The sequence below is a fragment of the Macrosteles quadrilineatus genome, unplaced genomic scaffold (genome assembly GCF_028750875.1).
Source record: "Macrosteles quadrilineatus isolate MER2022 unplaced genomic scaffold, UCM_ALF_1.0 Scaffold_7__1_contigs__length_78375512, whole genome shotgun sequence".
NCBI lineage: Eukaryota > Metazoa > Arthropoda > Insecta > Hemiptera > Cicadellidae > Macrosteles > Macrosteles quadrilineatus.
Genome location: NW_026542600.1, coordinates 78,093,413 through 78,117,083, shown reverse-complemented (window position 1 = coordinate 78,117,083; position 23,671 = coordinate 78,093,413). Strand labels below are relative to the sequence as shown.

The window sequence follows — 23,671 nt, the reverse complement described above, 5'->3', positions numbered from 1 at the left end:
GTTTCTAATTTTAAGATAAATCTCAGATTTTTGTAACATAAACAATTTATTTTTACATATTTGGCAGTTTCCATATGACAATAAAATTAAATAATATTCGGCATGATCGAAAAAAAAAAAATAAGATTGCGAAATAGTTCTAAATTACTATACACGAGTTGTTCTATTATAAATTGTCTACATTTCACTTGAGCTGAGAAAACAACTTGTTGGTGACACAGTGATCTAGAGCATGAAGATAGTCAAAAAGTTCTTCTGTGCAGGTCTCCGCTGTTTGTGATTTGCTGTTGACTCTATTGTTGCATTCCTCCAGCCTGATTCTCAGTTCTTTAGTGTGCTTGTCAGCTTCATTACAATTTTCCTGAAAGTATGGACAAGTTTTAAATAAATCATAAAATAAGTGTATTTGGTAAAAACTAATTTATGTTGGTGTAAATACAGCTGCTTCTTAGTAATCCAAATTGTTGCAATACGCAACTAGTTTTGACTTCACAAAGTCATCAGAAGGTCATCGATACACACATTGTACATTTTAATATACACAAACATGAACATAGATACATCAAAAAGGTACATTTATTTATAACAAGTGAAAGACTAAAAAATGGTAAGAACGGTATAGGGATGATGTGTCAACAACAGAGAAGTGATGTCACAGCACCGATCGACCACGTTGACCGGCAGTCTAGACGCAACATCCATCCAGTCGTGACACACATTACCTAGTTACAATGGACTTCCAATAATTTAAAATGGTCAGAATTTGGATTAATGAAATATCCGGACTATCAGGTGAGACCTCTTAATGTCTCTAGAGGATGTGCTATGTTTGTAAAAAAACAGCCTTTTACAGTGATTTTATTGAGTTTAATTTGTAATACTGTTTTAGAACGAAAAGGTTAATCAACACAACTCAAAATTAGACCAATTTCATGATAAAACAGATTTTCAAGCAACAGTTAGGTACAAATGAAAAATATCCTCTTTAATTAGGACATCAAGATAAATACAGGTTTCACTGATGTTGACATAGAAACCACACTGTTTATTATGTGGTAGCATTTAATGCATATGTGTTTTAATTTATGGTGCTGGATTTTGTTAACAGAGGTTGATTTATTTGTGATAAGGTAAGAATACTAAAAATTATATTTTTGCAAAGTGTGTAGCCTCCGAATTATCGAGTTATACTTTAAGTGGTTTGAATACATTATTATTAGTAATCCTATATGGTTGCAGTGGTAGCTCAGTTCATAAGGAACCATTTTCAGGCATCACTACAACGGGAACATCACTTCATATAAAGGTTGTCTTATTTTACACATATTTACTAACAAATCACTGAACACGCATTACTAGTCTAGGTGTGTGTGTGTGTGTTAGAGTTTATAACACATATTCCTAGAGTTTACGATACAACCAGCAGGATATTCATATTCATATGAGATGGGGGCGCCACCTATGTGCGTATTTTAACCCAAATATGACTGAAGGATGAGTGTAGACTGGAGTGTGAAGCTTTGTTACAGACTAAGATCAGCTTTTTCATTAGTCAGGACCATTTGTATTAAAAGCCAAATGATCAAGGACAGCTGGGTCCAGTTTCAAACTATCAAAAAGCTTCACACTTATCTCAGGATCGAAACGGCGACATTTCGATTACTTGCGAGCACTATAACCACTGAGCTACCCAGTCCGGGCCTGGATATTATGCAGACATTTCTAGACAAAATAAAGTTTATTTAATTTGATTTGCATCTCTAAACCAAAATAAAATCGTATTCAATTAAAAAGAACCCCTGCAGAAAGGCAGAAATACATTGAGTCGTGGTTAAGTTATTGTGTAGGCCAGGCCTATAAAAAATTAGCAGGAGTGTGTATGCTGATTCAACTAGCCACCAGAAATAAGTATAAATATTTGAAATTCAACTATAGGAATACTGTATCATCTACAATCAGTACAAAAGGAAAAGATATGTCACAATTCTACATCCAAGGCCAGTGAAAGTCCAGTTGCATGTTTGGCTTGACCCTTGGTTGTAGTCATCTTGATTAATGAATTGTGATTATGTCATAATTGTGAATTGGTTCGTTTGGACCGTTGGTAATAAATAAATAAAGGCGTAAAGTTATTGCAATCTGACCTAACTCAGTCCATGCAGAATATTCCATGAAGAAGCATAAATAGGGAAGTCACTAACTAAGTGATTCATAGTTAGTAACTTTGTACCAAAACTACATGGCTGGAAGAAAAAAAAAACAATTTACTTCATCATTTGGCCCATTTTGAACATTTTTTCCCTGGCAATAATTTTGGGTAAAACGTCTATAATAAAAACAAGTGCTGAAAATCTGAAATAATAATCTGTACAACTAACCTTACCTAAGTGCTCAAAATGGCTTAAATTAGTTAAAATAAAGAGAAACAAAGTCGCAGAGAACCTGCGATATAATATTGGATTAATATAAATATATCAATAATGATTCGGTTTGATACAAATAAATCAAATCAAATCAAAATATCCTTTATTCATGTAAGTACAATTGTACAGGAATAGAGTCAGATATTACAAAATAAAATGTTTTACATTTAAGAACTAAAAATAAGACAGAATATTTATTTTATTTGTTCTCCCAAAACTCTTCAAGAGAATAAGGGGAAATTTTAATCAAATACTGTTTCAGACAATTTTTAAACTTTTTTGTATCATTTTCATTTAGAAGTATTTTTGGAAGATGGGACATAAATTTATTTCCTGCGAATTTTGTTTTCTTTTTATAAAATTCTAGATTGTGTCTATCAATGTGAGATTGAGAACGAGTGTTATAATTATGACTAATTTTGTTTGATACCTGAGTTTTTGTAATATTTTTTGCATAAATAATAGTTTCCAAGATATATAGTCCATGAACAGTTAGTATTCCAAGATCGGTAAAAATATGTTTTACCGAATCTTTCCTTTTCAAATTAAACATTGCCCTAATTGCCCTTTTCTGGTACGATAAAATCCGTTTTAAGTTTTTTGATGTAGTTACTCCATATATACTGATTCCATAAGCTAAATTAGAATGAACTAAGGCATAATATATTGATATTAATGTTTTTAAGCTGCAAACTTTATACATTTGTCTTAAAGCAGATACTCCTGAAGACATTTTTTTGATAACATGATCAACATGTTTGTCCCAGGCTAGATTTTTATCAATTATTAAACCAAGAAATTTTGTATGTTCTACCTGTTGTAATTTATAATCTTCTAAGATTATGTCTGGATTTAATTTGTTTTTGTTTTGTTTTGTAGAAAATGATACAAAATTAGATTTTTCAGGGTTTAAAAGAAGGTTTTTGCTATCTAAGAATTTTTTTATGATGGAGAGACTGGCCAATGATGATGCCTCAATACTTTCTTTTGAATTTCCACAAATGGTAATATTAGTATCATCAGCATACAAACAGGCCGCACCGCCCACAGGCATCAAGTACGGCAGACCCCTCAAGTATATTAGGAACAAGAGGGGCCCCAACACCGACCCCTGCGGAACTCCATGGCGGACCATCTGCATCTGTGAATTAAACTTTTGGATGTAATTATATTTACTTGAGAAATCTGATTTATAATGTTCTATCTCAACATATTGTTGCCTAAGAAATAGGTAGGATTTAAACCAATTTAATTCTTTGTCATGAATACCTAATTTTGATAAAGTGTCGATAAGATTTTCATGCGATACACTATCAAATGCCCTTGTTAAATCAAGAAAAATGCCAATTACTTTTTCTCTCTTATCCATATAACTATAAATATGGATAAATATAAATAAATATAACATAATATAATAAATAAATATAATAAATAAATATAATAAATATAACATTGAATTTAATATTACCATATTATATAAATAGCAACAATTACAAAACATTTATAAAGATGTTTGTTTATTTTATCCTTAGTTTTAATTTAAATTTGTACAATTTAAAATGAGAAACTAAAAATTTTCAAGCCGTGTGCAGTAATTATATTAGCCTATTAAGTTTTAAATTTTTTTTTTGTTTTGTTTCTTTCATAAAATATATTTTTTTCAGTTGAATATAGATAGTTTATTCATTAAACTGTAACGTGCCTATTTTGAGGGGGGGTCAAACTAGCCTATTCCTATGTCTAGCCTATCCCTAGGCATAGCCTACCAGCCCTAACTAAGGTTATAGGTTAGAAGGCTAACCTTAGTTATAACATCTTCAGTAAAGTATAGGCATGATACACTGTTGTGTTTGGTATTAAATAAGTGTAGAACGAGAGTTATTAGTACTGTATGAGCGTGGCATAAACCTTATACAGTGTTTTATAGCTTATTGACTCACCAGCGATGTGTTTCGCAAGCTAGGGCTCAACCCGGCTTGGTACTTCGAAGAAACTTTCTACACTTAGTAAACCCGCAGATCATGGCCTTAGGCCAATAATCCGTCACAAAGACGTGAGGAAATGCGGAGTGAATAATATAAACCGACAACTTGAAGTTAAAACTCATTGTCGTGTGAAACAAACACAACATAACCTACAGTCGACGACGACGACAACAACAAGCTCGAGCGACTGACGATTTAGCGGCTGCAGACGACGGCAGCCGGCTAGCTCTTTTTCGGGTTAGCAAACAGCAAGCAAACGTTCCGGATCAGCTGAGCCCCCTACTTTGCTAGAGAGGGGAGCGAGAGGGATGAACCGAGGAACCCTCAGACGGCAAGCAAGAAAGTTAGTTCCTCACCAGCCACGAGTTAGGAGAGTTCCTCACCAGCCACGAGTTAGGAGAGTTCCTCACCAGCCACGAGATAGGAGAGTTCCTCACCAGCCACGAGTTAGGAGAGTTCCTCACCAGCCACGAGATAGGAGAGTTCCTCACCAGCCACGAGATAGGAGAGTTCCTCACCAGCCACGAGTTAGGAGAGTTCCTCACCAGCCACGAGATAGGAGAGTTCCTCACCAGCCACGAGACAGGAGAGTTCCTCACCAGCCACGACTACGAACACTCGAGAGCTCTTACGTACTAAAGTAGAGTACCGAGATCGTCGTAATAGTTCATTGGTGAAGTAATAGTTAGCTCGCGTGATACTTCGAGTAAAATTGTAAGTCTTATATTCCATTAGATTTAAGGTAAACCGAGTTAACTATTGCCAGGGTGTAAAATACTAGTTTTTAAAATCGGTTTTACTAGATTTTATATTTTCACTCCTGTTAAACCAATGGACTTAGGCTACGTTGACTTGATCATGATGGTGTGTTAAACCCAACCCATAACGTAACGATTAAATATTACGAGGCCAGTGTATTTTTAATCCATTTTTAGTAAGCCCAAAACAATTTAATCTCATCATACGAATTTATTAGTAGTAGTCAGTGACTACTAAGATTAGTTGTGCTAGTTGAGCACGTCCCGGCCGGCACGCATGGCGTGTTGGTTGTAGTGGCCTTAGGCCTGTTTACGATGTTTTATGGTTTTAACAACGTGTTTGCCATAAAGCCTTTGAGATTGATGTGAACCAGAAGTGGATGGATGGTTCGTTTCGGCCTTGGTTACTTTACTGCCAGGTACTTGGCGGTTCGTGTGGTTTGGACAACTATGTTCCCCGCTTGTAACGGAACGATGGTTTCAACATGCATGACATGGTTAAGCTTCAGTTGGGTCAGCTCAACGTTGTGTGCAGAAATGAGGACTGCATCATTAATACTATTAATGTGCGTACTCAACTAAAGTGGTTTCCTCTGGCACTTTAGATGTCAGAAGGCTGTCGTAATTCACACTTAAAACCTTTGGAACCTTCACCAGCCTAGTTAGTTTATTTAATATACTGGTACTTTAATATAAATAACCATTTTGGAAACAAATTTTGTCTTGGTTTAACCAAAAATCTGTCATTTTCGGCACTTTACAATTTTTTTTTGAAACCTGACTGTATCAAGGTGAAAACTGCATCAGCCAAAAATTGGCAGAGGGGAAATTCTTCTTAATACGTTAAAAAACGTGTAATGTGGGAATTCTCGCCCCGCAGTACCAGCACAGCTGGGACGCGGCAGGAAATGTCGCCCTCCTCCCATGCCAACAATCTTGCTTCAGTGTGAGCTCACTCACGCACAGGGAACGTTGCATCCGATTGCCGCTTATTGTGCTAGTTTTATACTTAAATCCAGTATGATTCGTTTTCAGATCTGACTATTTTATCAATGGAGGGGAATGTATCAAATTTAGTGTAAAATGTGGGTTTTTTTGGACTTGGTGAAATGGAATAGAATAATAATAATCATTGTTGTAGTGAAGCATTGTGGAAAGAACTTAACCTCAAAATTGTGCTTAAGGCCTTTTTTGCGAAATTTGTTTATGGTATATTCAGGATTTTTGCCCCTGCTTTTTCCTTCAATTTTAGGAAATAGTGAGGGCCTGCTAGCAGTTTTGTTTAATGCTTCTATCTGTTGGGTCTTGTAAAACTACGCCCCCAACAAAAACAATGCTGATATATTATTATAAATAATGTTATTCAAGGCCTATTTGACCCTAACATAGCCAACCAAGTTATGGTAAATGAAATTCCTCCAAATGAGAATCCTCAAGAGCCCGCGCTTACTGAAAACTTGATAGTAATGGACTTAAGTTGATGATGGTAATGATCCTGGTTACCATCACAATTTCACCTACCATAAGATTCCCGGAACAAAACATGTGCTAAATTCAGATGCCAAGCCTATTGAATATTTCTAATTTATTTTTTACCGTAGGCCTGCTGAACACATTTGTGTTGAGAACAAATCAGTACCTATATAATTTTGCTTGTATAGGCCCTATATATTATTTGTATATAATATTTATATGTCACCTCACTCAAGCGCTCGCAAATGGAAGCTAGTAAATCTGGCTGAAATGAAAGGCTTTTTACAGGCAGTGATTTTTATCATGGGAATTATTAGAAAACCAATGATAAGGAGTTATTGGTCCACCAGTACATCTCAAGCAACCTCTTGGTTTCATGAAATGTTTAGACCTGTTTCGCCTATATCTCAGTTTTTGGCGTTATATGTTTACTTAATATTTTATTTCTAGGACTTAAACATATGTATACGAAAATATTCAATTTTATTTTACAATAAAAAATCATCTGTTTTTAATATTTTGCCAAATTTCTAACTTTAGAACGCTGTAATTAAGTTATAGCTGTTGGTGGACGTGAAGGCTGGAGAAGAGGTGGACGTGAAATGTTTAGGGAAGCTGACGGCACTACAATTGGTAAGTATGTGCTGAGTCAACATAACTCCAAGAATTTGTTTTAAGAATCCAGATGCTGGTTTAAAAACTGTGGACATATCAAAGATCTTGACATTCTATCCTTAATTGCTATCAACGTTATTTTGTCATTTGCAAAGATATTCTGTGGTTATTAAATGCACACTCTAGTGAGATCCCAGTGCTAGGATGGAATGGTTTCAAGGAGAAAGCAACATCTGAAGAACATTTACCAAAAATAAAAAAATGATTTAAGTTAAACTTACCTCCCTTTCATTAATGTGCCTACAATTATTTGGACACTGTCTATACTGCTCTCCTCATAGCCCAAAAGAAATGTGACAGTAGACTATAAATCAGGTAAAAAAAGACCTGCTTTGTGACGTTTAATCAGCCACTTTACATCACAGCAGTGTTATGCGTCGCTTTAGAAACACTTAACATTCGGAGGGTTAGGAAATAACTGGCGTTAAGAGGGTTAAGAACATTAGTTAGGCCCTATGCATAAGCTCCAAAATTTTTTTTTTCCTGTTAGGTAGTTAATTTTCAGGGCGAAATGGGCGTTTCATCCTCAAAAGTGCCAAAGGAAAAGTGTTCAAATGGGCCAAATAATGATAACAAAATTATTACTCTAAAAATTCGTTTGGACACCGGACACCCTAAACTAAATCAATAACTTCCCAGATTGTATTTAAATGCAAATCCTAATATAACTTAAGCTTCATAGGTTAAACCTATTCTGCCTATTAACTTACCATTACCCTAAAGATACCAGTATACTAAATACTAAACAATAACATATTTAGCATGAGTCCACTTGTACAAAACTTAACTTATTTATAAAAATATTTTATTATGATATAACTATACAGAAATTAATTTACCCTTATAACAACTTGAGGATCGACTAGTTCTTCGTCCTCTTGGGCTCGAACAGTAGGGAAAAATCTTCTCAGCAGTGACATAGTGTTAATCTGTAAAATGACGTAAGTTAAGTTGGAATTAAATATAACACTTTAAAACAAATAGCATTAAAAAGTATCACCAGGGAACTAAGTTTAACCGTTTAACCTACTTACAATTTTATCAGTGTTGGTTTTCTAATTTGGATAACAGACAACACCTAACACCAGTTTAGCTAGCAGAAGCAATTTCGAGTGACCGATGTAGAAAATAAGTTAGAAGAAAAAAGTCGACATGCAATACTAACAGGTCACTTGATTGGATGCATTATTTTTTTTCGAACAAAGGAAACCAATAGAAATATTCGTTTTATACCAACATATGATCTCTACTGAGAGGTCAAAACAAAATCACAACAAGAAATTATATTTCACTTTAAATTTTTAATCTTTAATATTTTGCAAGTGTTAGCGATAAACAATATTAATAAAAATTGTTTATTTTAAAACAATATTTAAATTAAATTTTTTAAGGTGTTTAAAAATGATTTACTCAGTTTTATGACATCATTCTATCGACGTAGTTATCTAGGCTCCCGTCATGGAAACAGAAACAAATAATGGAGCCAAGAAGACCACCAAATGTATATAGTTTAGGATTAGTTAAACAGGTAATTAGCAGGGAACGCACCATCGGAATGATGCGTTTTTCAATTGCTTTTTAAAATTAGTCATCATATTGGGTAGACTCTTCAGCGATAATCCTCAACATAGTAAAACAAAACAGCAACATAACCTGTTCGATGTGTTGTTGGAATCACTAAGCTTTTCGTTAGGTCCTACTTTACTTTTATATAAAAAGAAATCAATAAATAAACTGTAATCTGTAACCGACTTGATAATTTACGATTTTAATTAAGATTGGCTTATCTGATTCCAGTCATGAATGGAACAACGATGGACCATCAACATCAGCACCATCATCATCACAGCAAACACAGAAGCCATAGTCACCATGGTCATGGTAGTCACCATCATCACCATCATCATCGTGAACACCATTCATCCTCGTCCTCGTCATCTTCTACTACGTCTCACCATCATCATCATAGTAAGCCGAGGAACTACAAGATGTTGTCAGACCCATTTTTGGTCAAGGGTGCTGCGAAGGTTTATCGATATGATGGAGTTGTACCGAATGATCCGACCTGCCCTCCTGTACAAGTTAGAGACCCAAGATCGCATCTCACTAGGATATGGACAAGATTAGAACCTCTAGATCTTCCAGTACCACGATTCAAGGTAATATCAGATTGGGATATGAATTCAATAACAATCTATTAAGTTAAGGTGGCCTACTTGGCCTTATTATTTAATAACTCAAGCTGTTCTTCTTGTAAAACGCTATATTTAATCTTACAAACATGCTTTACCGGAGTATCCAAATCCAATCATTAACTTAGTTCACCCTAGTTATCCTAACCTATAAAGAGTGATGACTGCCAATTCCAAAGCAAATCAGTTCTACAGCGGCTCCTGATGTTAGTGTCATATAGGCCTACATCAAATTAGAAAAATCAATAACTCATTAACATGAGAATTAGCCTAAGTTTAAATATAAGTAAACACGTTCGCTGCTACGGACGTTTCGGAATGTCAGCCGGGCCACGGCGCCAGGAACTGGGAACGTCACCGTTCATTGTTGTTTAATGTTGCCATGGATAAGCCAGCTCGTCACAAGCGTCCTATATTTCTTTGCAGCTCGTGGGGACGTAGGGACCTACTCTTCTGACAATAAAAAATATAGTTTCCCTAAATTACCACCAGGGTCGTTTGGAACAGGGCTTTGTTTCATCTCTTTCCTGCTAGATAGCAACACTACTTTACCTACTGTAACCTGGGTAGTGCTGCTATCTATCAGAATCACTTAGTACTATGTCCAAAGCCAGTTTTACTGCAGAACTTTTCCAACCAGTACAACTACCGGTACTGTTGTTTTTACTGTAATTCAGTGTATCGGCGGCAATGTCACGCAGCGGCCGAGCGTCAGTTCAGCTCCTGGCGCCGTCCTGGCATCGAGCGGTCAGCAGCGAACGTGTTAACTGTATTAATAGGCTAACATATCCTATAGGCTACGTTAGAATTCAACTTTCTTTTGTTTCCCTGAAAATACTTAAGCATCAAGATTGTTATTTAAGTTAAGGGGTTATTCCAAACAATTCCCATCAGGATTGACAAAAACAAGGTTTGTACTTAGGCTACAGTACAACAAAAATACCCAGCAAAATCATATTAGGCCCTAACTTAACATCAAAAACATAAAGTCATCAGACAAAATATGTAGGCTAGGTAATTAAAAATAGGCAGATTTAACCCTTGAAGGGTCAAATGCTGTAATTACTGCAACTTCGTTTTCGCCGCAAGTGTCAGTCATCGCCGTAATCACATGGACGTTGCAGGCTTTTTGTTTCGTCTGGCTGCCATCAGTCTGAAACGGGATTTCAGACAATAGCTTAGTTAGTGTGAATTAGGGAGTTCCAAAGTCGGTATAAGAGCGCTTTTACTAAATTGGTGTAGCCTATCACAAGTTATATAGCCTACAGTTAACAGTTTGTATCGTTGCTGAGGAATTTTGAGAGTGAATGAGCCAGAGAGCTTTATGAAATCTTTCATAAAGACTGTCTTTATCTTTCAACTTTTTAGTGAAAAAAACCAAGTTGTGTGTGATATAATTTGGAATTCTGAGATTGATTGTGGGATGAGTGATTTATAGGCCTTTGTTGTTTTCTGATGTTGAATGATTTTAAAGGCATGGTGCTTAATGGTTTAATTCAGGGGTCTCCAACCTACGGCCCGCGGGCCAGATGCGGCAAGAGAATAGATTTTATTCGGAGGGCTTACGGGTAAATAATTATTTTTATATAACTTAATTGGTATGTTATAGGCCAAATCGATGATTGTCAAAGTGGTGGCAACACCCATCTCGGCGAAAGCGTGATAGTACGTCACGTTCGCGGCAACTCGGTGATATCGTGATCGTCAGTCACGATCGCGACAACTCGGCGATATCGTGGTCGTCACTCACGGTAGCGGCAACACCCTTAAGTAAATGTTGCAGTCTCGGTAATGACATAAATCAGCATTTGTTATTGCGGCAACATCCGTAAGTAAATATTGCGGCCCCAGAGATAACACGCTTGTCATTCGCGATCGCGGTAACACTCACAACCATTTTTGCAGTCTCGGCGATACCGCGATCGTCTCCTGCAATCGCAACTGCACTGTGAACATCTCTTGTGGTATCACCAAAATTTCTGTGATGATATCCAGTAATCATGATTTATTTATGACAAAGTATATGAGGAACATCGTTTATATTCCCTAAAAAAATTATGTTGGGTAGGTCAGTTATTTTGTTTGATCACAGTATCATTTGCAAAAGCATACAGAATTTTAGTTAAAAGGTTAAATAGCAACAAAAAATCAGCAAGAAATGTACAAACTTCATCAATGAGCTCTTAATTAGAAAACTCTTTGAGGGTTATTTTGAGAAGGGCTCCCCTTCTACACTGAAATGTTGACGGTCCAGCCCTTTCCTCCAAAAATTGTCAATGTGGCCCTTGAGTAAAAAAGTTGGAGACCCCTGGTTTAATTTATCCGTCTGTCAGTGACCTTTTGTCTATGGCGACCGATGTTGAGATTAAAATCTCATCATGAGGCTAATTAAAGCTTTTTTAAAACAAATGTACACAACTGAAGGCAGCCTACAGCCTCCGTCGTGACATGATCATCTTTCGATAAAGACCTTACAAATAAAATAGGCCTGCAGTAATTTTGGGCTTGCTGCAATTTTGTTACCAAAGCAACGGTCACATTATTAACTACCCAGTGTTACTGTAATTGGAATGGGCAGTTACTATAGATTTGATCAGTAGGCCTAAAAGTTTATCGTGAACTTATAATAGTATTTTTTATCTTCAGTCGAATATGAACAGTGACAAACACCCTTTTAATGGTTTTAACCACATTGTCAGTCCAGTCTAGATTGTTATTTATGGTCAAACGATTACTTATGACTTTGTCTTGATAGACTATGACAATCCAATATTGTTGACAATAGGCCTACTGTAACTTAAACTGTCTGGGTGACGTCTGTTGGCGTTCATGACCAATGGTGATTGGCTTAGTTTTGTCAGGGAATTAGGTTAAATCCATTCTTTGTTGCCCACTTTTAACAATTTCATTGATATTTTTTTAGGCTACACAAATGTAATAGTAATAATTCACCTTGCTGACTTTAAAATCCGTGTAAGAATTAAACCTATTAACACGTTCACTGCGGCCCACCAAATGGCAGGCCTAGCCCCGGTCCGGCGCAGTGTTGAGCTAACCCGTTTGGCTATCAAATATTTTGGTCTGACGAATAGCAAATGACGTGCAGTGATGTGCTGTGTTACGAAGAGAGTCAACGTAGTTTTCTGAAACACTCACAGTGATAGCAGCACTGTCTGGAACTAGCCTGTCTCATTGTATTGCCAATTGGAGGGAGAAAGACGGGACAAGTTTATTTCTAAACTTGCCAGAAGGGGATTTTACAGGGAAATTTACTACTAACCTACACCACAATAAAGCACCCATTCCTACCTAATCACAGACTTAAAAATACACGTTCTTCCCGGTGTATGTAGGCGATGCCGGCACTCACCTGCGAGCGTTCAGCGTGGCAGAAAGGAACTAGAGCACTCACCGGTGAGTGGCCTGCAGCTAAGGTGTTAAGTTTTAAAACTGAACTGATGTTGTACCGGTACTGTAAGGGTTAGGAGTTACAGAAGAGAATCTCAACACTACTGAATGACTGCCATATAAGATACCCCTGCAGCAGCAAACCTTCTTACTAAGCAAATTTCAATTTGCCGTGATGGGATTTTCTTGAATAAAATTTATCCTTACAATGTCAGATTAATTCTCTTTTTAAACACTATTAGGTTTAATGAGTACTTTTTGTCTCAAAAGGGAAAGTAGTAAAGTGTGTTTTTAGTGTAGGCCTAATGTTTATAGTTAAGTATGAAAACAATAAATTTGATCAAAGTATATTCATAAACAAGCAAACTACAACTACTGTTCAATTGATTCTCAACTGGAATAACATAGGAATATCAACAGTTTTTTTTCTTCTCTGTAATCGTTATGCACACAACGCTTTCCCAATGTACGGACTAAACTATCAGTTTTTTTTTAATCTCTACGAAATAGTTTGGAAAGAAATTGCAAATTTTCATGTTTTGAGGGTAAAAATGGGAAAAACTAATTTTCACCCTATAAAACCCTGTTTCATAGTCCGATCATGTTGCTTCAGGAACTCGTTTGAATAAACATAGATCTACATCATTGTATCAAATTGCATCATAATTGCATAAATTACATAATTGCATGGCTTTTACTCAAGTTATCATACTAACGGACACACACATATATATGCAGTGCCTATTATCCGAGCCCCATATCTGAGCCCTTAGGTTTTCCGAAGTTGTTAAATATATACTATTTTATTTTCTGTCGGAAAACAACAATTACGATGTCAAGGTATGTTCCTGATAAGTTGAGTAAAAATAGCTAGGCCTACTATTTCTTTTTAATCGCAGGGGATTATAGGACTATAAAAAATAGAAACATTACACTTACCAAGGATCATGGAGGCAAAGCTCAATCGTACTTATTGCTTATTTAAATGAAGATTTCTTTTGTATTATCATTATGCTGTGTGGCAGAATCAAAACAAATAAATTTGTTTGTAATGTAAACATAGAGAATGTAAAGGGAATAAAAGGTTAACTATGGGTAAAAGTAGACAAATAAATTATAAATAAAATCAAACGTAACAGCTGACTTATTTTCAATATTTTAAACGTAATAAAAACAATCCTTAAACAAGATATCCTTTCATTTAATTTATCTGACCTTAGGAGAAGGTTTATTGAAAAACACATATTTTTTTGTGAAGTTTTGAACCAAGACCTTTCATTCATCAAGTGTGCGGTTGGTAGGTATATACGGGTTACAGTTTTCTCAAAAGTTTGTGATCCTTTTTAGCTTTATATATATAATATATATATAATATATATATATATAATATATATATATAATATATATATATAATATATAAATATATATATATATATACATTATTTTAACATAGGAATGACAGTACCAGGTTGGCCGTTAACCGTTGGAAAGTTGAACTAGCTGCTTGTAGAGTATAAAATTTAACAGTGGCATTTCCGCTAGGGTGTTACAGGCGACCATTGCCTTTTGTCGGTCTTTGTCATTACAATGTTTAGATGTTGACATAATTGTGTCAAGTATAGCTCAGGTCAAACTAAAATTAAAAGTAAAAATTCCATTTGACAAATTTTGTTCACTATTTATTGTAAAAACATATAATTTCACAAGTAGCCTATTTGATTTCCTAATGTTGTACCATAATCCCTAACCTCAAAATCTAAGCGAGGTAGGCCTACGTGTTAGCCGAGATTCTCAGTAAAACAAGGTAGGGAGTGCACCGTATATGAATTAGAACGGATGGTGTTTTGGCCTCTGTGGGCCACAAAACGAAAAAGTAATGCGGTCCCTTACCTAGAAATTCGCTAAGAGCCAAGTTGTTGAGTCATTCATGTTTATCTCAGAGCTTCTTTTACCTCCCTCTTGTCAAATCTTGGCACACAGTTTCTATATGTAGGCCTAATTCTTTCGCCCATTTTGCATTCATGTGCCACATAGGCTTTCAACCACAAGACCATTGTTTCAATTGTTTTGTTTTAGAAGGCTTTCGTATTTATCATACTTTTATTATTTCCCTTTATTATTCAGTATAATTTTCATGATTTGGGTTAATAGTGGGTTTCAGTTAGGCCTACCCATATTGCAACTCCCCACAGTTACCTCAGATAATAATTTTGATAAACAGCCTACCATTTAGTGTGAAGAAGGCAAATATATGCTTATTTCCGACGACACCTCCCTCACTATCTTCAATCCCAGTATGGAGGTGTTAGAACAAATTGCTTTTGTTGAATCAAACTGTCTTCTTCAATGGTGCGAAGAGAATCATTTATCCCTGAATCCTGAGAAAACCCAGCTTCTACAATTTCAAATTTCTAAAAGACGATCCCAAGGAAAATCACAGTCTTCTAAATGTCCTGATAGACAAAACCATAATCAGTCCCTCCCAAAACGGAAGTTCCTTGGAGTACTCCTTGATAAAAATCTCAGGTTTCATCAACATATTGAGCATGTAGTATAAAGGGTTTTGGTAGGTATTTTCATGTTCCGAATGCTGCGGCAAATAACCAACACCGATGCTCTCCTGTCTGCATACTACGGGCTCATCTATCCCTATCTGACGTACACCATTCCTGTTTGAGGCTGTGAAAGACCGAGAACACTGTTTTTGTTCAGACTCCAGAGGAAGGCAATCCGTATTGTGTTCTCCCTTCCAAAACGTCACTCCTGCAAAGAAATATTCAGATCATTCAGAATCCTTACCTTATCCATCCATACATCTTATCTTATCTCATCTTATCTTTTTTGTATCCATCCATCTATATTCTGGAAAAGTCATTCGCTAAGAAAAACATATCTTTCTTTCACCACTCCAGTCAACTACAGATATTCTTTCCGAAACACTTCAAACCTTGCCATTCCCCGTCATTCAACTGCATTTTCCAGAAACACTTTTACTACAATGATTTCATCATTTAGTTGTTTTTACTGTAAGATAAACAATATGTTTTATCAATTAAGTATTAATTTGACTTGGCTAATGCATGTATGTATATGTTGATCTGGCCTAATAAATGACTTATTGACTTATAACCACTATTCAACCTCGATTGACAAATCTATTAAATCAACCTAACCTTATAAACCAAACCTACTAACCCCATTGACTAAACATGTAGTAGGTAAAACTTAATTGTAATCAATCTGACCCAGTCTTACCATAGTATTGTGCTGTGTGGTTATTTTTAACCTAAAAGTTTATTTTTTACTAGTGTATTGTATTCGGATGAAGCATGTAAGGGATATCCATCCTTAAAAGTATTATTTTATTGTATGAATAAATGTACAAAGATACTGAAAGTATTGTTTATTAATGCTCAGCTGACTTGTGAAATGTATACAGTAAATAAATTCTACAATTTTTGTGTAAAATAGCGAGGTAGGGTTGCCTATTGCATTGCAAAAGCATGATTTTCGATTGGACAATCTTCGCAGACTCTTTCTGTGATCGCAATAATAAAGGCTTGGCTTGAAAATCAAACTCCCTAATGTATTATTGGTCAAATTAATTTTTCAAGAGAAAACAATTCTTTGAGGCCCTCCCAAGCCAAGGCCCCTAGCAACCACCGTGTTCATGTTAGAGATATATAGCCCTGAATACGAGAAATTGTTTTTTAATTTAAATATAAAAACAAAATTCTAATTTTATCTGGTATTAATATATTTAAATCCACCATAGGCCTATTACTTTATAAACAAAACCATAGTTTTTCATTAAACCTGCGAATGATTTCGATTGAAAAGGGAGCTTGTTTAGAATAGAACTTCTAGAACATTTCTAAGAAACCTTTTTGTCTTTTAATCGATTCTGCATAATCTTCAGTTTTTAGACCCAATAGTTTTCTCTACGCCAAATATAATTTTAGTTGTACTTATGCTATCATCGAAGAAATGCTAAGTGATTGGAATGCAATGGGCTGATCGAATATTTTTTGTAAATTCTTAGACAAATGAGATTACCTATAAACAATTTTTATCTGAGCTCAAGTCTTAATTTTAACTGTTTCGAGTTGTTAAAAGATGTTATTGAAGAAAAGTATTTTTCAATTGCATTAAGTTGATATTTCAATTTGGGTTAATCTTGAATTTAATATCTCAAATTCCTTCTTGTGATTTAAAGGGGTGTAATCATAGACTGGCAAAATAATTGGCTATAATTAGAGGTTTTAAGGCATTGGTTTGCTAAAAGAATGAAGAGCATGGTATATGGAACCCATTCAAAAGTTTAATTTGCTGTTGGTCTCCACTTGTGTAGAAACAGACGATAACTTTAAACCGCGAATTGTATTGACATTTAATATTTTAGTGATCTAGGAAACTTTTTATCAGCAAGTCCTTCTACTTTATGTAATTTGAATGCTTTGTTTAGTAGTATTACTTTCTTTAACTCATTGATCTCTGTATGTTTTTGGAGAATGCATACAGGCTTTTAAATCTAAAATCTTTATTTATATGTCGCTTTTATGTGTTTACCAGGCATACAAGATGAGGTAACCTCTTAAAACAGTTCATAGAAGCAACCTGTAGGATACAGTAATATAAAACATGTATAGCCAGCCACCAAACAGAAAAAAAACACTTAAAGTTTGTAAATATTTAAGCCCAAATAATATTATATTCTTTTTACCCTCAGTTTAATAACTTAAAAATTTCAAACTTGTTCATACTCTTTAACTCAACATCTCCCTTTGAACAAACATCAATGACCAAAAATACTTATGATAAAAACAAGATAAAAACTTCAAATCATAATTATTATCAGTGATCACTAACATCCTATCATATCTGACTAAACTCATAAAAATTGAGTAAATAAATTAATGTGATTTAACACTGACAGCCAAAAAATAGACAAAGTTTAGTTTTGGATAAGCTAAATTTAAAGTTAAAATAATTGTAGTTCACAATTACACAATTAAAAATGCATGAAAAGTAATTGGGAATATAGTTTTTAAATGAACTTAGGTGTGGTGTAGCTTTTTGATATATTGAACAGCAATGTTTTAAGTTTTCTTTCGTTATTCACATTTTATAAAATTCTTTCATCCTATGTGGTCAAAAAAGTAGTTTACAACTTTGTACTTTATTATTTAATATTTCTGTGTATAAATCATTATTTATTTTAAACATTTCTAAAGTCTGAAAAGTAAAGATATAGGGGAGTCTGGAAATTTAAAGAAAATAGAAAATAATTTATAATTTTAGAGATTAGAATTCTATGTAATTTGAAAAAATAATGGATCTTAAGGCCTATTTGCTTGGAGCGATTGCAGCGATATTCGCGCAGCGATAATTGCTCCGTGATAGTAGCTGGGCACTGTTCTAACGGAGTTTGCGTTGTCCTGTTTTGCTTAGAGCGACTGTCGCAAGAGTCGTTAGCTACAGTCGCGGACCACTGCCCTGGGTACCAGTCTTGCGATAATCGTGCCTTGACTAATGCACAGCGACACATACGCAGAACCTCAAAACAGTGCAGTTCACTCAGTAGGCACATTAATAATAGGGGTTAAAATAACCATGATTACTTTTTCGTTCACATTAGTTTTTCTATTCATGTGCTGTTACGATTGTACTGTTTTGGTTATATTTCCTTACACATTCATTCTACATTGTAGAAGAAACAGGCAACTCTTTATTTAAAGCAAACTTTGCATTGTCATTGCTCAAATAGTTGTGTATAATTTTTTTAGGTTACCCTCGTCTATTCACATTTAAATATAAAATGCTTGACTGTTCCAAGTTTACAATGTGTTATTTAGGTAGTGTGGGTGTTAACACTGTATCAGTTTTTTTGTATGAATACATTTTTTTATTTAGACTCCAGGTTTTATTTTTTGACTTTCATGTACTCTTATTGATATCACTAATTAAATGTTTTTATTGATAAATTTTTTTTCGTTGATATCACTACAGTTTTCTATTTATCTCCCATCTAGTTGCGTCTAGTGATATGTATCCATCCAAAATCTTACATATCACTTTTACATATATTTGTTTATCGATCGTCTATTGATACTTCCACTAGGGTCAAGTAGAGCCTCGTCTTCTAACTCCTCACTGAGGAGATACTTTAAAAAGTTGCATCACACACTCATGACTTCACCATTGTGAGTGCTGGTATTCAACTAACTATGAAAATGTTGTTCAAAGGTTTATTGCGGACATTTTCCATCACGATGGTAAAAAACGAATACCTAATCAAATCAATAGATACAAATCAATACCATACAAATCAATGATTATAGATTATAGTGTTTTGTGATTGGTTATTATTTGCATGTTGTATCATTATTTGACTGCTAATACAGTGCATAGTTTTTTACTGCTACCCTCTGTAGTGTATTCCAACTTAGGTTGGGCATTAGTGTATTGTTAGTTGTAATGTGTCAGTTAAGTTTTTTCACCTGAGGACGGGATCAGATTCCAGATCTCAATCGTTGTGTTTTGTTTTTTCCCATCGTGATGGAAAATGTCCGCAATAAACCTTTGAACAACATTAACTCACCATCACCAACAATGAACTTCAAACAAAAAACTATGAAAAATCGCGTGGTGACCGAAAACCAATCGCTCTAAGCAAAACGGCCGCCGCAACAGCGATAGTAGCTGAGTGATAATAGCTTTGCGACTCACTACAGTCGCTCCAAGCAAAATGGGCCTTTGAACAACCTAATTACCGTAGGACTAATTTCTATTGCACATCACTGCGATTGCCTATGGTTACTGCTCCATTTATTCCTTTAGCACCTGTAGTGTTTTTAGTGCTGAGCTTAAACACACTGTGATTGTGCCTGGACCTGTCTTAAGCCCCTATCCCTTAGATCAACGTCCCCAAAACTATGTAAATATGACCGTGCATAAAGCATGAATTTAATTTTAAAGTTGGAATGGGAAACCCTATTATTGATAGATTTTTTTTAAAAGGCTCTACAGTAGATTACCAAAAATTTCATCCAAGATGGGTGGGGATAAATGTCAACGAATGTGGACAGCTGCTTTCTCGTTATTGGACGCCTACGTTGGTTTATTACTGTTAGCCGATCAAATTATAACTGGTGATAAAACAGGTTGTAACTTCAATTGTAGACAAAAACATAGCCCATAAAGTGGAGGCACACAGAATCCACCCAGAAAACAATTGTTCTGCAATTTTCAGGGTTTGCAAACCATGTCAGCAAGGAAAAACCAACTGTGTTTTGGGGTGGTAAGGTTCGAGCTTATTATAGAACTATAAACTCTGAGCGGTACTGTGAAACTTAGAAGAGTAAACAAGCACCAAGGAAAATTGACGTCTACAATTTTACTATTTCATGACAATTATGGAACTCACAAGTCTAACTTATCCAAATGCTCTTAGATGCAGGTGGACAACAATGACCAGTGTTAATGTAATGTAAATAAAGCTTCAAATTATTATTTTGATAGTCTGTTGTTTATAAAACTGTATAAGAATACATACAATCGATGTTTTATCATTTGCAGATTGATGGAAACTACACCGGTGAACCCCCGCCTCTGGAAGTGACTATTTTTAATCTCAACGACAATATCGACAAAGCCTTCTTGCTGGAAAAGGTAAGTTTTAACATTTTCTGCACTGTTACAAAACAATTATCATTTCAATCTTACACAAATGTGGTCAATTCAATTACAGGCTTTAACAGATTTATCGTACATTCAAACATTGGCTTTTACGGACTACTATGGGTAAACTAAGTATACTATTTACAGTTTAAAATTACTATCAGCAGTAAAATACTGGATAAATCTCTAACAGAAATAACTGCTTTTCTCAAATTAATTTTTGGACACTTTAATTATGAATAATTTAATTCAAAAAGACACATACAGGTGACATTTTTTACAGTGTTTAACTTACATACTTCATGCTTTTTTGGGAAAAAATAATTTAATTGTGAATTATGTTAAATCAAATGTTAATGAACCTCTTTAATTAGGTTAGCCTTCTCAGTAGAGATGCAAGTTATCGTTGTTTCCCAGCAACACAACGGCGACAGCAACGTTTTTCACCTGACAATAACAGGTTGCCACATCCTGTTGTTCAGCAACATTGCTAAATGCCTGTTGTCAATGGGCATTGTGTCCCAGCGATTGTTTTTAAATAAGTTAGACGTTACTGAACATTTACTAAGAGGTGCAAACTGATCATCGACAACGTTTTACAAGACATATGACTCTACTTCTTAGCTCAGACATGTGTCTTGATAAAAGACAGTTAATATAAGTGATTCCTCACCTTGAGCTCTGAAGTGTTATTAGATGATAAAACAAAACAAAATAGGTTTTCCTGGGTAGCCTATTGTTAGGAACCTCAACTTTTCTGGCGCAATAGTTTTCTATTTCTTTCAACACTAAAATCAGGAAAATCCGTCAAGTGGTTGATTCAGAATCGTGAAATAAAATAACCCTGTCACGTTTTAATATAAGAGTAGTATAACTTCTCCTATTATTTACTATTGGGACTTAGGTTTACAATCTTAAAAACTGTTATTAACAAATGTAAAATTATTACAAAAAAATTCAACAAATTTTAGGATTAGGCTACTAGCTTTTACTAGTTAGGCCTAGGTTTACAATGCTTTGGTTTGAACTATTAGTCCTAGATTTACAGCTATTCTATCAATTGTAATGAAACGTATGTCATATTTTTACATGTAAGTTGGACGATTCAACGACGAGCCGTTAATTTTAAGTCTATGAATTAGTTATGAACGTCACGATGGTTAATGACTGAATTAATTAATGGTTTTGGTTTATTACGACATCCATTAATTTGTCCATTAAATTTGTCATCTTTGTTTGAGAACTCGCGTGTATTTTAGATTAATTTCATAGTGGTTTAATTGGTACTACTGGGTTTTCAATATGTTTCATATTCTGTTGTTTTCCTATACTAATGGCATTTATATTTATGATCGAAATCATAAAAATTTAATAGGATGTTGTACGATAAAATACAAAAAAATATCACTTTTTAATGATTTTTTAATTGCCATTTTAATTATTTAGGGTTAGGTAGCTGTTAAAAGTGGAATTGGTAACAAAAAACAATAACAATTACTGTATCTTTATTGACACTGACATTTTGAAATACGTCTGTGTATGATTATTTCGTCTACAAGGTTGGCAACGTTCCGTGCAGTGGGCTCGGCCGGATTAGCGACTTCCAGAGTTAGCCAATTCCGCTGCGGGACAAAATCAATTTAGCGGGTTCCGGAGTTAGCAAATTCCTGACTGGGACGGTTAGCCAGTTCCGACACACGACCGAGTTAGCGACTTCCAGAGTTAGCCAATTCCTATGTCTCTTCAAAATCTTACATATCTGCCACTAAAACTGTTTTTTTATTGTTTTCCAAACCATAGACTGTTTATTGTATCCTTATATTTATTTTATTAGGTCGAAAAGCTATCATATACCCAACATTCTTGTATTTTCAGTCAACTGTAAAAAAATACTACAAACCTATTTTTTTGCCCACCAAAGTTGCAAAAATTACATTAAACTTGATTAAATGTTAGTTATGTTTAGTTACAGTTTTATGTAGTTATGCAACAATGCAACACAAAATTGTCAAGTTCATACGTAGAATTTGTATATGGTGCAGGCTAGTAAGCTAGGGAGTAGATCTATAAGGTACATCCCTAGTTATGATGTCTATGGAACATTTTGCTTCAAATAATTTATGATCCATGATGTTCATTTAATACATCTTTCGACATATTTTGGTAAATCCACACTTCAGGCCCAAACAAACACTGAGATAATCAAAATGGTCTTTGTTTGCAGACTACTAAAAATCACACTTAAAAATAGCTTCCATACGAAAAATGTAATCGATAAGTTATTTAAATAACTCGATCTTTTTGTTGTTATTCATAATCAATTGTCCTGTTTATCTTGTTATTCAGGTACAGAAGGCGGGGCCTGTTGATGAGATGTTTATTTACTTCCACCCCTTGACCAACAAGCACTTGGGACTTGCGAGAATTGTCTTTGAAGATACCAAGTCAGCCAAAGCCTGCGTTGATCGTCTCAACAACACCTCAGTCATGGGAAAGTTGCTCAAAGTATTTCTCGACCCTTTCGGTAAGTTCCTGGATGTTTGGAGTCTGGACAAGATCGTGGGCGTATTGAAAATATTATCTGACAATATGGTTACTCTATAGTGAAGTGGTAGAGCAAGGGGCTTCAGTCCCTGAGGTCCTGGGTTAAAATTCTGCCAATCGACAATAGTTTTAGCTTAAAAAAAGAGGACAATTTAAACTACTTTAAAAGAACGCAAACATATTTTAAAATTTCTATTTTATTTTATAGAAGACTTTTTTCAAACAAAAATTATGATATTAATTTAGCCTCAATCACGGAAGACAATGATGCCTCCATGACCGCATGAGATGATTACGACTTTACCTTGAGTTTGGCTTGATCGAAAGTCTTAGGCTGGCACACCCTTAGTTAAAATAAAATTTTCTTTTTGTAATATCTTCATTTACCTTCAATGTGCCATGTGTTTGGAAGGGTTTAGACTTAAATTAGTTAGTTCAAAGTTGTATTGCAGTATCATTTATTTATTTTATTCTAAATCTCCTTCTTTTTCTCTACAAAATGAGCATATGACTAGGTTATCATAAGTAATTTA

General features: G+C 34.9%; 2 protein-coding genes across 2 annotated transcripts in view; one reads left to right on the top strand and one right to left on the bottom strand.

The window, feature by feature from the left end:
• Nucleotides 1-42: 42 nt before the first annotated feature.
• LOC128998757 (cytochrome b-c1 complex subunit 6, mitochondrial-like) lies at nt 43-8,461 on the bottom strand. Its single transcript, XM_054425095.1, has 3 exons — nt 8,349-8,461; nt 8,154-8,243; nt 43-361 (listed from the first exon to the last, which is right to left on the bottom strand). Exons 2-3 carry the CDS (start codon nt 8,232-8,234, stop codon nt 185-187), a joined length of 258 nt encoding a protein of 85 aa, XP_054281070.1. The 5' UTR covers nt 8,235-8,243; nt 8,349-8,461; the 3' UTR covers nt 43-184.
• A 307-nt stretch (nt 8,462-8,768) lies between these two features.
• Nucleotides 8,769-23,671, top strand: part of LOC128998688 (histone-lysine N-methyltransferase SETD1B-A-like) — a 46,411-nt gene continuing 31,508 nt past the window's right edge. The window contains exons 1-4 of the mRNA XM_054424927.1: nt 8,769-8,842; nt 9,112-9,473; nt 20,493-20,585; nt 22,941-23,118. Of these exons, the coding sequence (XP_054280902.1) occupies nt 9,114-9,473; nt 20,493-20,585; nt 22,941-23,118 (631 nt within the window). The 5' untranslated portion in view covers nt 8,769-8,842; nt 9,112-9,113. The remainder of the gene's footprint in view (nt 8,843-9,111; nt 9,474-20,492; nt 20,586-22,940; nt 23,119-23,671) is intronic.

What these genes read in the sequence shown, in the direction of transcription:
- LOC128998757 (XM_054425095.1), bottom strand. Translation starts at nt 8,234, where the DNA reads ATGTCACTGCTGAGAAGATTTTTCCCTACTGTTCGAGCCCAAGAGGAC. An exon ending in ATCCTCAAGTTGTTATAAGG is followed by an intron (nt 362 to 8,153) that starts GTAAATTAATTT and finishes CCATACTTTCAG; the next exon opens with GAAAATTGTAATGAAGCTGA.